Source organism: Myotis nattereri (assembly GCF_964212035.1).
Source record: "Myotis nattereri genome assembly, chromosome: 3".
NCBI lineage: Eukaryota > Metazoa > Chordata > Mammalia > Chiroptera > Vespertilionidae > Myotis > Myotis nattereri.
In genome coordinates, this window is record NC_138077.1 from 6,955,379 (window position 1) to 6,972,556 (window position 17,178).

Consider the following 17,178-nt stretch of genomic DNA (forward strand, 5'->3'; position numbering starts at 1 on the left):
GTCAGCCACTTTCCTGAAATATTAATTTTACATCATTATTTCTATCTTATGTCCATTATTATTTCTGGTGGTCTTAATTGCTTTTCCTGAGCAGTCATATCATGCAATGCTATCATCTCCAGGGAATGGTTAGTTCTGCCTCTTTCTTGTCGGCACTTGTATATCGTTCCCTTATCTTATCTAATTGCGCTAACCAGTGCTTCTAGCACAGACAGTGGGCTCTCTCCCTCGACGTTACTGGGACTGCTTCTGGTTTTTATCACTTTCAGTGATTTTCTCTAAAAAATCCTTTTGAAGAAGTGCCCATAAATCTTGTTCTAATGAAGATTTTTAGCATTAGGAATGGGTATTAAATGTCACTGGATATCGCTGGGGCATAAATAGATCTGCCTTCCAAAAGAAATTTATGTCTGACTTCAAGCTACCTCAGATGCTTAATATGCTTTGTAAAAATGAGAAATAATTTTTGTGTGCTATGGAATGATCTCAGGGGTTGGCAGTCTGAGTAGGTGTCACCATGGAAACCCAGGCCCGCGGGAGCCGCTGCACGCACAAGGTGAACTCTTCTTCCCAGGTGAGGTCGGCAGTGTTTCTCGGGAGGACGCTGGAGAGCTTCTGAACGGGGTCGTTCAGCTGAACTTGGCAGCGGAGGTTAGCGGGGCCTGCAATCACACAACGGCAGGCACTGCCTTTGACTTTTGCTTCTTAACAGCTTTGAGACTCTTCTGCATTCAGAGAAAGGCTAAGTAAAATGCCTAAGGTCTTGGCTCACCCACTTTCTTTCATTTATCATTTATCAACTCTCAAAGCACCCCACTTCATTTGGGGTTAAAGGGTTTATACCCCCACTGGATATGCAGAGCCCGGACTGACCCCAAGTGCCTGCTCACCCCTCGGTTCTGGCTGCAGGCACAGCCTCGAGGTAGGGGACGACCTGAATACAACAGAGAGGTGGTCCCCAATTCTGGACAAGACTCACCACTTGGCTACATCTGGGGACTACTTACCATGGGTGTGGTGTTCATACCTGACAACTCCCTTCAAACCTTCTCTGGGTGTTTCCAGGTAATGGGACTCCACTACCCAGCGGCTCATTCTGCTCCGAGGCGCTGCCCGCCCCCGGCAACGAGTCTGAATACACCGTGTGACCAACCACCGCTGGGCTCTACCGGCCCTTCTCCACGCGCCTGGCGCTGTCAGCTGCTCCACACGCAGCCTCTTCCTAATCAACCTTCACAATCACCGCCCAGGGGAGACTCAGGCCCCGAAGGGACCCCAGCCCTGGCCGCCTGGGCCCAGGAAGTCCCCTCTTAGTCGCCAAGCCTGGGGCCCCAAAGGGTAGCATGCGGGCGCTTTTACCAAAGCCATCACTACAACCAGCTCTGCAGAGTCCTGGTTGTGAAATGTGGCCGGTCTGCACTTGGAACTGAGAGAAACTCCTCGCAGACAAAGAGAAGTAACCCCAACATCCTCCGACCATAGAAAGAAGTTACTCCTATTCTCAGCCAAACTGAATCGCAGGGGAGAGCCGTGTCCTGTCCTGGCTACTACGCACTTGGGGTCTCAGCAGCGATTCAGAACCACCTGGAAGTCATTCCTTCGGGGGCCACTCTTGTCTCCACCCAGACAGCAGCCTCTCTGCACCAAAGGTCCCCGCTGAGCCAAAGCCCTTCTGAGGCGCATAAACTGCCCCTGGGGTCCCTCCCCCCAGGAAAGCAGACTGGTCAGGGATGCTTGGCATGCATTTTCAGCTTCAATAGTGGGGGGGGGAAGAAAAGTAAATGTGCCTTCCAGCCTCAAGGGCAAGGGCAAAGCTACAGTTGTGTTCCTTCCTTCCTTCACGTACGGAAAACCCAGGTTGTATTCCAATGGGCTCGCATCATTATTACGGCTTCCCGGGGATCTTCTTCGCTCACGGCAGGATCACACTGCAGACCCACCTGACGGGAGCCACCGAGAACCCCCAGGTCACCCCTCCGCTCGGCTCGTGCTGTGGGACGGTGGCTTCTGCAGCGGCCAGGCACCTGCCGACACCCGAGCCGGGCACCACGGCACCCACCTGGAGCACCAGGATGGCTGAGCAGCGAGGCCCGGATGCTCTTCACCAGCAGCTTGAGGTCATGGGCCCGTGGAGGTTTGGGAGGGCAGGGCTCCTGCGGGGCCGGCGAGGTGCGCTGGAGAGTCTGCAGGAAGAGAAGGAGCAGTGGCCGTGGACAGAGGACAGAGGCGGCAGCGGAGCCTGAACCGGGGTCTGTGGCAGTTTCCCCTCTGATGGGAAGGTCGGGTACCAGCGGCCGGAACCATTTCCCTGCTGGGGAGCCTTCTGAACCCCAGCAGCAGCAGCAATGCATTCAGCCAGGGAGGGCTCCCCAGAACCGTACTGTGGGCGGAGACTGGAGCCACCATGTGGGTCCATGCCTGACCCAGGCCAGGTGCCTGAGAGACAGGGGACGCCTTCTCCAGGCTGCAGGTCACCGGGCTGCCCCCAGCCTGGGCGAGGCAGTGGGTCTGTCCAGTGCTAACTGGTTTTCCCAGGAACCTCAATTCTCGAAGGATGCCGTCCAAGGCCTCAGGCTCTGAGTGGACAGTAAAAAGTCAAGCTTGGGCTCCTAGAAGGCCCTCGGAGGGTCAAGCCTAGTTAGGGTGGGACTATGCTGAGTGGCCCTCTTCCTTCCGCCCCCCTGGCCCCCCTGGAGCTTTGGAACCCCGTGCCCTGAACTGGAGCCTCCCGCAGAACGTGGTCATTACTGGCCGGCAAGCACTGGCGCAATCGGGCTCCACCGCGCGGGGTGGAGGAACATCGGAACCACACACAGGTGCTCCGGGCAGCGGACCATGGTCCTATGGGGCCTCGAGGCCCCCACACCGTGAGCAGCCTCACCTGGACTTCCCGCACGTCCACGGGCCTGGTGCTCAGAACCACCGACGGGGAGGCGGAGCTAACCAGGTACTTCAGGATGTCCTTGAGAGTTTCACATATAGCCTTCACCTCCACCGCCCGGTCCTGCGAGAGAGGAGGGAGTCACCCAATCACTTCATAGCCACGCACGCGTGTGGAAGGACGGGCGAACGAACCTGGATCCAGGAGGTCAGATCAGGACCCATGAGAGAACTGGGGGAGAGGGTCCTTCTCACTGATCTCGGAAGTAATTCACCATTTTATTTTATTTATTTTAATCCTCACCTGAGGATATTTTTTCCATTGATTTCCAGAGAGAGTGGAATGAAGGGAAGATAGGGAGAGAGAAAGAAACATCAACAAGAGACACATAGATTGTCTCCCACACGCTCCCCTACCAGGGCTGCATTCAGCAACCAAGGCACATGTCCTTGACCAGGAATCAAACCCATGACCCTTCAGTCCACGGGCGAATGCTCCAACCCCTGAGCCAAACTGGTAAAATGGTTTAAAAAAAAAAAAAAGCCATTGTGCACCATAGAAATGTTAGTATTCCTGTGTATATCCTGTCAGCCATTTTCCCCAAACATACAGACATGCGGTTTTCCTTTCCTGCACAACACTGGATATATTTTTGAAATTAGAAAGTATTCAAGTAAACGGAAAGGCCTGAGAAGAACGCAGACAAGCTTTTAGAAGAAGAACAAAGCTACAGTAGTTAACGCCCCAGCTGAACTGTGCCCATGCATTCTAGAATGTTCACAGCCCCCCTATTCATCAGAGCCCCAAACTGGAAACTACCTAGGTGCCCAACAACAGCTAAACGGACCCATAAACTGTGGGGCAGCCACACAGTGCGTGCTACGGGGCAAGGAGCACAAACACCACGGAGCCACACACAACACGGACGAACCTCACAGACACCGTGCCGAGTGAAAGGAGCCACACACAGAAAAGCCCACACTGTGTGATTCTGTGTCACATAAAAGGAACCGTTTTACAGGACGCATTTCAGTGGCATTTAGTGCATTCGAAGTGTTCGACAACCATCACCTCTATCTTGTTCCAGAATATTTCCATCCCCGCCCCCCAAAGTAAACCCCTAACCCACAGGCAGTCACCCCTCATCCCCCCCCAACAGGCCCTGCCACCCGCTGCTCTGCTTCCCGTCGCTATGGGCTTGCCTGTTCTGGACACGGCATAGCGAGGTGATGGGGAGGAACGTGGAATCCCACAGCAGTGGCCTCGCATGTCTGGCTTCTTTCACTGAACGTGACGTGCTCAGGGTCATGCAAGTTCCAGCAGGTATCACAACCTCACTCTCGTTTATGCCTGAATGACATTCCATTATATGGATGGACCTCATTTTCTTGTCTATTTTTACCTTTTTTTCTTAAATAAATATATTTTTATTGATTTCAGAGAGAAAAGGAGAGGGAGAGAGAGATAGAAACATCAAAGACGAGAGGGAATCCTTGCTCAGCTGCCTCCTGCACGCCCCTACTGGGGATCGAGCCCACAACCTGGACATGTGCCCTTGACCGAAATCGAACCCAGAATCCTTCAGTCCGCAGGCCAGTGCTCTATCCACTGAGCCAAACCGTCGAGGGCTGTCTACTTTTATCCTTTAACCCCCACAATTTCTCCACACTTTATAGAGGAGGAAACCAAGGGAGAAAGATGAGTCTGGGTGCGCGCATGTCAGAGTCCATTACATCTTAGACCCCGGAGCTGCTGACTCGGGGACCTTCCTTCCACGCCACCCCCTGCCCACATGCCACCTCCTCCATCGGGGCCCAGCAGGACCCAGCGGCAGGGGGCTGGCTGATCCACGGAACTGCCTCACTGGGAAGTCACACTGCCCACAGATATGAGCAGCACGTGGGGGTCAGGGAAATGTCCAGGGCATGGGGCAGGGTATAAATAGCATGTACAGAATCCCACCATTTGGGTAAGAAAGGAGGAATAAGATCATTTTTGCAAAAAGAAGGGCAGAAAAGATAAAAACCACAGAAACGTGTTACCGCACGCAGAAGAATGGTGGCAGAAGGGAGAGGAACAGAGGATAGACCTCTGAGTATAACGTTTCATGTAACTTTGACTTTAAAACAGCGGTTCTCAACCTGTGGGTCACGACCCCTCTGGGGGTCGAACGACCCTTTCACAGGGGTCGCCTAAGACCATCGGAAAACACATAGATAATTACATCTTGTTTTTGTGATTAATCACTATGCTTTGATTATGTTCAATTTGTAACAATGAAAATACATCCTGCATATCAGATATTTACATGACGATTCATAACAGTAGCAACATTACAGTGATGAAGTAGCAACGAAAATAATTTTATGGTTGGGGGTCACCACAACATGAGGAACTGTATTCAAGGGTCGCGGCATCAGGAAGGTTGAGAACCACTGCTTTAAAGTCATGTTAATATTTTTCACATTAAAAAATAAATAAATCAACAAAGATGGGGGACAAACCCTAATACTGCATCCGAACAGACACACATGCAGCTCACGAGACATGAAATGGGTATGATAACCACACGGAGGGAAAAAAATCAAGTCATTGTTGAACGTGAACTGGGGATCCCTCAGGGGGATGCACTCTGGGACAAGGGCCAGCGAGCGCCCTGAACGTTGGCAGGTGTGAGGTCGGCAGTGGTGCCAGGGGAGCAAGTCGCAGAACAAAGGATGTCGTGTGGGAGGAGGAGGCACGAATGTGGAAAGGAGGAGAAAGAGGCCTGAAGGGAGACACTGAGCACGCGCCCCTCCTGTAACGAAGCAGCCGGGCACAAATGCCCCTCGGAAGCATGCAAGCCGGAAGAACTACCATTCACACTCACCAGTGTTTTTTAAAAAGCAACTGTCCAGATCCAGATTAAGGCAGGACAGTGACTATTATAGACCAACTATTAAAGTCACCTGTGTCAGCTGGTGAACAAGAGTCAGAGACAGGGTTAAACCACAAGGAAATCCTGCAGAAGCCGCTGCAAAGGAAGAACCTAGTAACCTAAGCCTTTGGGGTAAGTGATTTTGCATCATCGTTTCAGCAACTGGACACGGCGACGCCAACTGACTAGCATGCCCACTCCCACGCCCGAATTCACTTCTCCGAACAGCCAAGACCCCGGGGAGCAGGAGGAGGCTGCCTCCAGATTTGGGGTGCGTCTTTACAAAAACCGTGGAGAGGAAGAAGGTCATGACCTCGGAGCTGGCTGGGCTCGGCCCGTGCTGTAAGTAAAGCCGTTTCTAGGCAGGAGAGCGAATCTGACCATCAGGTGTGATAGAACGTCATTCCTTCAACAGTTTGCAACCGCAGACGCACATGCGCACCTAAAAACTCCCCAGCCCCCTGACGCCCACACGGGGACTCCTCCGCCCCATGGCACCCACATGGGGTGGCAGGCAGGCTTCCGGGTTCTTGACAGCTGCCAGGGGATTCCAGGCGCAGCCCGGAGCCTGGGGTGAGAGGGGGCATCAAATCCATCACAAGGCACACACGTTCCCAATACACCGCCGGAGGCATCATAGGGATGTACGGACTGACCTCCCCCGGGGCGCGGGGCTGGATGGTAATGGCCATCTCCGGCTGGCTGAGGAAGGACCACCGGATCGGAATGTCCTCTCTCTCCTCCTTCATGCGGAGCTCCAGCTTTAGGAGGAAAAAGACAATGGTTATTGGAGAGCTGCTGTCTCCACCAGAGGCCCCACGCACACCTGTGTGTGTGTGTGTGTGTGTGTGTGTGCACGAACACACGTGTTCACCAATGTCCTTGGGTAAGTGCTTAGCCTCCTGGGTCACCCTGCGCACTTACAGATGGAGAAGAGGGTCCCACACTCCCTGTGACCGGCCCCTTCACTACAGGGACCTGTCCCACCCCCACCAGCACTGTCCTGTGCCTCCACCTGCCACTCAGCAAGGGACCCCAGGGCTTAGTGGCTGAAGGCCCGACGTCACTGACTCCGCAGTCCACTTTAAATTCTCGGTGCTCTGCGTCTCCCTCGGGGGAGTTCACCGAGATGTAAGGGCGGTGCAAGTGAGGAACCAGGATGCCTGGCCAGCCCACGCTCACACGTCCGCTGAGGGCTGTGTACGGAGCACACCGGGTTCCGGTCACCTGCCTCTTGCCTGGGCCACCACAGAACCTCTAACTGGACCCTGGTCTCCCACAATGTCCCATTCAACCCTCCCCATCGTGGCAGAAAAATGACCCCCAAAGATGTCCGCACTCCAAGCCTTGGCACCTGTGGAGACGTGACCTTACACGGCAAACGGGACTTTGCGGATGCGATTAGGGCAGTGGTCGGCAAACTGCAGCTGGCGAGCCCCATGCGGCTCTTTGGCTCCTGGAGTGTGGCTCTTCCACAAAATGCCACGTGCGGGTACGCACGTACAGTGCGATTGCAACTTCGTGGCCCATGCGCAGAAGTCGGTATTTTGTGTCGGAAGAGCCACACTCAAGGGGCCAAAGAGCCGCCTGTGGCTCGTGAGCCGCAGTTTGCCGACCACTGGATTAGGGTGAGAGCCTGCAGGTGTGGAGGTGAGCCTAGGTTATCGTGGCGAGCCCAGAGGAACCACAACAAGGGAAGAGGAAAGCAGAGAGGACCCCAGAGATGTGACTTGAGGGTGGAGGGTGCTGCCGGGAGCCCAGGGATGAGGCTGCCCCTAGAAGCTGGGCACTGCCCTCGGCTGCCAGCCAGCAGGGGCCCGGGCCTCAGTCCTACCACCGATAGGAGCTGGATTCTGCCTGAATGAGCAGGAAACAGCTTCTCCCCAGGAACTTGCAGAAAGGAAGGCAGCCCGCCAACACCTAGATGTCAGCCTGTGTGGGACGTCAGACCCCCCCCCCCCCCAGAATGGTAACAGGATACACTTGTGCTGTTTTAAGCTAAGCTGGTGGTCATTTGTTTCTGCAGCCGTAGCAAACTAATACACCGGCCTTCATTTTCAGCCAGACACAAAAATGTCAGCTCTTCGCATCTCCATCCTTCTCCCCACCACCTACCAACGGGAAAGAAAGGATGGCCTCAGCCCGTATTTCTGAATACTCAGGACTCTCACCTCACGCGAGCAAAAGGGTCGGAGAAATGATGCCCTCCCTTGTAACTCTAGAACGAGTGCACTTTCATTTCATTGACTTGGGTCCCCGCGTCACCCCCACCAGGCGGGGTAGGGGGCGGCAGCACGCCCGACTGCTGGTCCCTTTATGCGCCTTTCATCTGAGGAATAAGGGAGGAGCGGGAGGCCTGCTGCTGAGCATTAATAATTGACGGTCCCTAGCAGCTGCCTCTGCGTGCAGCTAATCCATGGGCTGCTTTGAAACGGTGCTAAGAGATCAAAGATACAACTGTGTCACTTGCTGCTCAAATGACACCTGAAGCCCGTCTTAGAGACTGCATCTGCTCCATTCGTGTTTGGGGTCCTTGCTGGACTCAGTCCTGAAATGTGTGTCAGATGTCGTGTGAACGTGTCCCAGGCTTTGAGGTTCTTTTCTAGCAAGTTGCCCAAAAAACTGGGGGCAGCAGGAGGCATTCACATCTGACAAGTCCAAGAGGCCAACACTTTACCTCTCCAACTCGAAAAGGGGGGTGTCATTGTGGGGGAGGAGGGGCTAGATTTCAGGAAAAAAGCCATTTCAGTGCCCAGAAAATCTTGTTCTCCCTGCTGACGTAAAACCGTGTCTTTGCATGAAAAGTTTATGGAGCATCATCTTCCCTTGTGGTTGAGAATCCTGTATGACTAGGTTCAGCCCCCGCCCCCTCCCAAATTATCAATCAGCCACCAGGACAGGAGAGGAAACACAGGATAGAATCAGCAGCCACCCTTAAAACAGACCCAGAAATTTATAACTTTTATACACCGCTAACAGGAACGACAGTGAACTTCTGCTGAATGCCAGAGACGCAGCTATGTAACAGTTCAGCTATCCAGACATGTCACTAGGTCTATTATAATTATTACATATGTCTTTCTATATAATTGTTATATATAATTATGTATAAATCATAAAACAGTTATATATGTCTATTATAATTATTATAATAAGGTCTATTACCTTAAAAATAATGGTGATACTCATCTATATATATATAAAAACCTAAGCGACCAGCCAGTAGCTATGATGCGCACTGACTACCAGGGGACAGACGCTCAACGTAGGAGCAGAAACCGCATGGAAACATGGAACAGACTAATGAATCTCAGAGGGAAGGGGGGAGGGGGAAGAGTGGGGAAAGATTAACCGAAGATCTTATATGCATACTAGAGACCTGGTGCACAGATTCGTGCACTGGTGGGGTCCCTCGGCCTGGCCTGTGGGGATCGGGCTGAAACCAGCTCTCTGACATCCCCCAAAGGGTCCCAGATTACGAGAGTGCAGGCCAGGCGGTCGGACCCCACCGGTGCATGAATCCGTGCACTGGGCCTCTAGTTTAACATAAAAAAGGGGGCCTTTTGAAGCAGACTTTTTCAAAAGGAAGAAGAGGAATGTCCCAGTCCAGCCCCTAAGCCAGTGGTTCTCAACCTTCCTGATGCCGCGACCCTTTAATACAGCTCCTCATGTTGTGGTGACCCCCAATTTCATTGTTACCAATTAAACATAATGAACGCATAGTGATTAATCACAAAAACAGTATGTAATTATATATGTGTTTTCCGATGGTCTTAGGCGACCCCTGTGAAAGGGTCGCGACCCACAGGTTGAGAACCGCTGCCCTAAGCAGTTTTCCAAGCTGCAGTAGACTTCGGAGGTCCAGCACTGATCTGAGACAGACCCGCTCGCCTCACTCACCTGCCATCTACCTGATCCTACCTGTCGGCAGCACCCTGACTGTTCAAGTCCTTGAAGATACCATCCCTCCCATTTCTGATAGATGGGAAACCTCTAAATTCATTATATATATATACGTGTGTGTGTATGTATATATGTGTGTGTGTGTATATATATATATACACACATGTACAGCACAAGCAAGTATATATGTAAGTGTGCATATATAATTTACACATCACAAGCACCTTTTATTTCCTACAGACACAATATGGAAGGTTATTGTTGGGAAATTATGAAATGAAGGACAACTAATAAAAACATGGGTGTGCACGGCCCTGTGACTCCCCACGCTGACCTACAGGCTTATGAGAACTGCGTCCCACGACCCGCACAACCCACCCAACCTCACCTGTAAATGCAGCGGGGCGAGCCGCACGCTGTACTCCTGGCGCCCCGTGTCCTCGGGCGAGGCTGGCCCCGAGCGGACCAGGAACTGGATGGCCTTGCCCACCACGCGACAAGACACCACCTGGAGGAGGGACAAGACAACTGTAATGTGACTTTATGGGAGAGAGAGAGAGAGAGACAGAGAGACAGAGAGAGAGAGAGAGAGAGGCTAGCAAGGACAAGAATTCAGAGTTTCAAACTTGGAAAAATATCCAGATCCACATCTTTTCTATTATGTAACAGTCTGAAAACTGGAGAAAATGTTGCAAATCTTTTCTTCCTGATGGATTTCTCAGGAGCTAAACTCTCCCTTGCCCAAATCTAGTTATGTTCTCTCCACACATAAAGATGTTTCTCTTTAAATATTGCTCTGTTCTATTTCTCCACACCCGCTGATTTTAAATTCCCCCGACAATCCCACATCCATACAAGTGAGAGCCATTAGCCATCACCTCTCACTAAAACACGAGCCTTTGAAAGAAAATAAGCTATAGATGCTACAAGTAAAACACTTAAAAAACATATCCAGAACACAAGAAATTTTCCCTATATAAATAAATTTTAACCTATCGTGGTTTTCAAAGATGTGGGAATAATTCAAAGAACATATGAAATTTTAAACAGTTATGAAATTATACAGACTTAAAAATAGAATTATCAAATGAGCACGTTTAAGAAGACAAATAATTCCACCAGGAATAACCAGGCCATACTCCTGACATAAATCACAAAGCATTTTAGAGGGATGACTGTGATAGAGGAATATCCAGTTTCTGCCCCAGAATCCCTCTGAGGAAGCAGACCTAGAAGGAGGGCCAGTCACCCTTCTGGCAGGACGCCAGGCAAGCCCAGGGTGGGATGACTCCCAGGCCAGGTGGCAGGTGCGCACGCCTGGGAGGATAGAGGGAGGCTAGCAGGTGGCCAGGGTGCCTGGCCACAGCCCGGTCATCAGGAGGCTGAGAGCGAGACAGGACAGATGGACTCCCCCACCTTCCCAAGGGAACTGCTGACCCCACATTGGAGGGTGTCACTTGGGAAGAAAGAGAAAATGTTTTAATCCTCTGGTGGGTTTATTAGGAAGTAGAAAGATTAACAAAATAGTTCCTTTCTTGGGGCCTGTTTCACAAAGATGTCCATGGCACAGATCTGGAAGAAAATCTTGCCTATTCCCAACACCGGCAGAAAGTTGCCCAGCCCTATCTTCACCCTCCCTTGTAAGGTCGCTCTCAGAAGACGAATTCATGTGGATTAGCTACAGTATCTTCATCACCTGATGGCATCTCCCACGTTCACAAGAGGCTGGAACGGGGAAATGTTTGTATAAGAAATGTCATCTTTTCGTTACAAAAATAAATGCTCTGTAAACAATCCTCGCTGGAAGAACATATTTTGATGCCTGAGGCCTCACACACACAAATGACAGGACACAGAGCATTCGCTGTCCCCTGTCTCAGCAGCCCAGGCCTCGCTCCCGCGAAACGTAAAGAAACAGACAGCTGACTGGATGATGTCTGTTATTTCTTTGGGATCTCCTCTGCGAAGCTAACCGGAGTTTTCCCAAGAAAACGGGCCGCTTTATGAGTGCCCGCCGCAAGCAAGGGAGAGATGGTTTCCTTCGATCCGATTCTACAAGGAGCTTCCTACTGCCCCACCCATTCCTTGAGGCAGAGACAGCTCAGGCGCTCAATTAAAAGCAAATAAACACACAAAACCAGAAACAGATGAGTTTAAAAGGCGCTAACACTTCTGCACTGAAAGTGAGACACTTCCAGGTCCGAGTGGCTCCCCACACAGACCCTCTGAGGGTCTTCCCAGCCCGCTGGCTTCCGACTCCGCATAAAACCAAGCCCCACAGACCAGCGGTTTCCTGGCCTCCCTTCAGCGTTCACCTGGAAACACTCATTAAAACCACCATCCGATCCTGCCTCCACATGCCACGATGGCCACACAAAATGCTACCACTGTTCCCAGGAGGCCGTTGGAGGGACACCGGTCGGGGCCCCACCCTTTCCAGGCCAGCCTCTGCCCCGGCCACCCTGAGAATAATAATGGCCCATTTGTCAAATGCACGAGAACAAAATGGAAAGGAGCTTTTAAAAATAAGTAATCTTCTTTCAGTGCATTAAGGAGTTATCCACAATGGGGATTAAATTAAATGCCCTCAACCCAGGAGAACAGCGGCAAGGCCTTGCCACCCCAGGGTGTCCCCCACCTTAGACTACCAGACAGCAGGACCGCCTGCTACAAGACCCCACCTAAGGGGACAGAATGTCCAAGATTGACAGCTACCGATATACCGATGAACAGACAGAGGCCCTGGTCTTTATTTATTTATCTTTATTGCTGAAAGTATTGCAGCTGTCCCCTTCGTTTTTTTTCCCATTGACCCCCCTCCACCCGCACCCGCCCCTTCCAGGCCTTCACCACACCACTGTCTTTGTCCATGGGCTATGCATATATGCCTATAAGTCCCCCCACCCCTCCGTTAACCCCCCTACCCCCACCTTCCCTCTGAAATTCGTCAGTAGAGGCCCTGATCTCGACCCCAGAGTTTCCCCACCACAAATACACCATGTCTGTGGGGATGCCTAGTTAGTTCCTCAGAGTCCCACGGACAGGACGTGGAGCTGTTACACAGCCGTGGTGCTTGGGGTTCCCTAGGAAGCAGTCTGAGAGCGATGCTGGACCTTCAGAGTTACATGGAGACAGACACTCCTCGGCACTGCGGGGACCGAGGGCCTGAGAACAGAAGTGAACCCGGCGCCCAGAGCGGGACTCCAAGGGGCCAAGGGCACAGAAAGGAGCGCCCCGAACCCACTGCTTCCTTCCTGAGGTATTTTCTCCCAAGGTAAGCAAAGAACTCCTCCATCACATAAACCATTTCAAAGTCAAGCAGGGAGGCTGAGCTGTGTGTTCCAGACAAATCCCCTCGCCCTGCGCGGCCAAGAGCGTTTAATGGAGGGCGGGCGGCACGTGGTGAGGGCCCGAAGGTGCTCAAGGAGCATGTTGACATAAAAAACCCAAACCTGCAGCCCTCGCGGTGTGGCTCAGCTGGGTGGGCATCGCCCCATGCCCCAAAGGTCGCTGGTTCAATTCCCGATCAGGGAACATACCCAGGTTACGGGTTCGGTCCCCGGTGGGGGCCTGTGCAGGAGCCAGCCAATTGATGTTTCTCTCTTACGTTGATGTTTCTCTCAATTGAACCCCTCCCTTCCTCTCACTCTAAAAAATCAATTGAAAAATTAAAAAACAAACATCCAAACCTGCAGAGAATTTGTATAAAAATGTATTTGAGCCAAACACAGGATACACCTGGAGGCAAGATCTCAACAGACTGGGAAGACGCTTCCTAGAAGGGGGGTTGCCACTTCTTTTATGCCTTTGGAATCAGGAATGTAAGGAGGGTTACGCGGAGGTGGGAAAAGCAAGGCAGGATGGGATTACCGGAGAGTTAGGGCTGCTGCTCTCTTGAGGGTGGCCACGCGTTAGAAGCGGGGGCCTGACAGGGCGCATTTCAAAGGTGTGTTAACCTAGGTACACAGGAACCACGGACACGGCTGGCTTAGGCAAAGGTCAGCCTTTTACGAAAGAAGCTCTATGCCAGGGGTGTGACTGCCCACCGTGACCTGCCCAGTGAGGAGTTTGCAATCAGGTCATCTTGTAAGGTCACTTTCTGTAGAACCTTTTTTCTTTCTTTCCCACAAGCACCTGGTCTGACAAGGGAAGGTCAGGGCATTCCTGGTCCACCCCCAGGTTCAAGAGAGAAGGCAGCTGACAGAGGCACCGTCAGGATGTGAAAGTGAGCATATTTCATCACGACCTGCAGGACAGAATCCTGCTCGAAGACCTTAAACGCTCATGTACCTCTACAAATAGGACTTGTCCCTTAGATACTCACAGACCTACACAAATGGGTCTTACCCCTTGAATACTCACATGCCTCTACCAAGAGGTCCTGTTCCTTAAATTACTCACATACCTCTACAAATAGGTCTTACCCCTTGAATACTCACAGACCTACACAAATAGGTCTTGTCTGGAAACAATGTTCCTTTGTTCAGAGTAGGGCCAAAGAGTCTCAGGCCTGGCACTCCCAAGTCGGGCTGTTGCTCACACCCAGAAAGTCCCCTAATGTCTTCACACCCCCTGCACTCTCTCCACTTTCCCTTTCAATCGGGCCTCTGGTCCAGCTGCCTCCGCTCCTTTGCCTGGAACACTCTGGAAAACTGGAAACAATTTAATTACTTTGGTCTCCAAAAGAACTAGGAACACAGCCGAGAGAGAGAAAACCGTATCCAAAAAGGTTATGTCACTGAATATTTTTCACTTGAATCATCCTTGGTAGCATCCTGAGAAGAGGACGCCAAGATAACACGGCAGGAAAGATCCTCCGGTAATCACCCTGATTCCCCACCAGATCTCGTCCCGACTTTGCAATCTCGGCTCCGAGGTTCCCGAGGACAGGGCGGATCTGGTACAACATACTCAGTTTTAAAAGTAAAACCCATTAGAGCCAAACATTATCAGAACATCTATGAAGTCAACCCTCCTTGCCCACTCGTTCACAATATGCGGGTGAAGGTGGACTTTTGTATGCAGCTCTCCCGGTGGACTGAGAGGGAAAATGCTGGAAACACGAGGGCAGCCAAGCCCAGGGGATGCTGGGTACAGGCTCTATCCGACGGCTACTGAGCTCAGGATTCTGAACACTGTCACCCAAACAGACGGCCCTGCCAGGAGTAATCTCTACCTGCCCCTGGAAAGACCCAGTTCAACATTTCAGAACCTTAGCATTTTAGCATAAATGCCAGGTTAATGGAGTACCTGGAACTTCAAGTCATACAAAGCAGCAGCAACAACAAAAACAGGTCAGCCAAGCATCTTCTTTGCAACTGCAGCAGAGGTGGGGGACCTTTCTCCTGCCAAGGGCCATTTGGATATTTATAACATCACTCGAGGGCCATACAAAATTATCAACTATTATTAAAAATCAGCCTGCTATATTTGGTCAAACGTTTAATTCACTCACCCCTAATGCCTACGCAGGGCCAGACCAAATGATTTCTCGGGCCTTATATGGCCCGCGGGCCAGATGTTCCCCCACCCCTGAACTACAGAGACAAACATGAACAACTTTGAACCTGGCTACCTTTACAAACCAAGGGGCCCCATGAGGCCTGGAAAGAGCAGAGGGGACTCCAGAAGCCTGCGGAGTATGTTTCAGTATGTAAATGTGTAACGGGCAGGCTTAGTGAGAACACCATGTGCTCACAGGACACTATACACACCCAGAGCCGGCCGTGGGGTTCCCCAGCATTCAATGCGGACCGGTTCTGGGGGAAGTCCCAGGCCATGGCCCAATCCTGTGTCGCTCTGGCTTTATGGAAGCAAAGGCTGGTTAGTGCCTTTCAGTCCCTTCCTTATCTTCGTTGTCTCTTTTCTGGGGAGAGTGGGGGTGAGGGCTTCAGGGAAACAGCACTAAAAACACTAAAAAATGCAAAAAGAACAGTCCCGCTGCGCTGTGTGCGACGTGCAGGGGTCGGAGCTCATTTCTGGGGGCCGACGGCGGTTCAAACCCAGCCTCTGCTCCTGAGTAGCTCTCGGCGACCTTGGCCAAGTGGCTCAGCCTCTCTGCCTTGCTTTTCTCCTCTGAACAGTGGGCATGACACCTGCTGGGGCGGAGGTGCTGAGCGCAGTATGAATGAGCACGCGCCCAGGGCTGGTCACACCTGATGGCATCAGCATCACGAGTGACGACAGGGCAGGCGTCGTGCGGGGGTGCACAGGCCGGCGCCCTCGCCTTCCTGCAGGGAGGGGTTCCTACGTACAGGCAGCACCTGCGGCTGAGGAGAGAAGGAAGCACCCAAAACAAGCCCAGTCCAACCAGTGTCTCCCGGCCTCACAGCCACGCCCCATGCTGGGTGGGTGATGACAGGATCCAACACTCTAACCCACAGCTGCTCATTAATTAGAAGCCTCTATTTGTTTACAAACGGCCTGGAAATCAAAGCTACGTAATGCTTTTCACACGGTGCCTGGCCTCACACCAAGAAAGCCAACAACCCTGCCGGTCTCGAAAGGTGGCTCCCCGCATACTCACTGGCCAGATTTCCTAACACCGGCTCCGTTCAGAGACACGTAGCCTGCCCCCGGCACAGGAGAAGTAAGTGCACGGCTGGCTCAGCGAAGCGCCTGCCACAGCGCAAACCCCCGGCCGCCGATCCCCGCGCAGGCATCTCCCCGTGGGCTCGTGGGCCTCACGCCCGCCCGCACGGAGCCGCGTGGGACTTGGGAGCCCAGGGACGCGCCGGGAAGGGCTGTGGCCGCACCGTGCGGAGGACGCGCTGGCTCCTAGGCCACTGGCAATATCGCAATAGAGGAGGCCTTTTTCTGGGTCACGCATTCTAGAGCGAGCCTCTCCCAGGACGTGAGGAATGAGAAGGTAGGTGGAAGCGCGCTGCTCTGGGTAAGAGCGTGACCACAATCGGGGAGAAGAGAAGAGTCCCTGGTGCTTGCCAGCCTGGGCAGGAGGCAGAGGGGAGTCCTGGGGGGCGTGTGCAGGTGACGGCTCCCAGCAGCGCCCCACAGGGAGAGGTCCCTCTCCACGGGCCTGGGAGGCCTGGGCGGAGTGTGTGCCTGCGTGAGAAGATGCCCCATCGGCCAGGCAAGCTCAGGCCCCGCAGGGAGACTTCCCTAGGGAAAGGCCACAAGCTCTGCAGGGCCGCGGCCTGTGGTAAACAAACAGCTGCCCTTTGACCCCAGGTCCTGGGACCCTGATCCTAAAACCCCCAGAATCTCCCAAGTGACAAGGTGTGTTTTGGTGCTGGTGGCTGGGGCCCCTACACAGCTTCAGGAGAGGGCTGGTCACCAGCAAGACGGAACCAGGCCGACCGGGCTGATACCGCCAGCCTCCTCCCAACCTCCGGGAGGGGAGAGAGGCTGGAGGTTGGATTCAATCACCAACGGCCAGTGATGTCATCAGTCCTGCCCACGCCATGGAACCTCCATCAGCGCCCCTCCACAAGGGGCGCAGGGAGCTGTGGGTCGGGGT

General features: G+C 52.7%; 1 protein-coding gene across 1 annotated transcript in view; it reads right to left on the minus strand.

Moving 5' to 3' along the window:
- The window catches only part of C2CD2 (C2 calcium dependent domain containing 2), a gene marked incomplete at its 5' end in the record, with an annotated part of 48,926 nt that overhangs the window by 18,711 nt on the left and 13,037 nt on the right, over positions 1-17,178 (minus strand). The window contains 5 exons of the mRNA XM_081087344.1: positions 554-662; positions 2,060-2,183; positions 2,882-3,004; positions 6,455-6,559; positions 10,090-10,209. Coding sequence (XP_080943470.1) covers positions 554-662; positions 2,060-2,183; positions 2,882-3,004; positions 6,455-6,559; positions 10,090-10,209 — 581 coding nt within the window. The remainder of the gene's footprint in view (positions 1-553; positions 663-2,059; positions 2,184-2,881; positions 3,005-6,454; positions 6,560-10,089; positions 10,210-17,178) is intronic.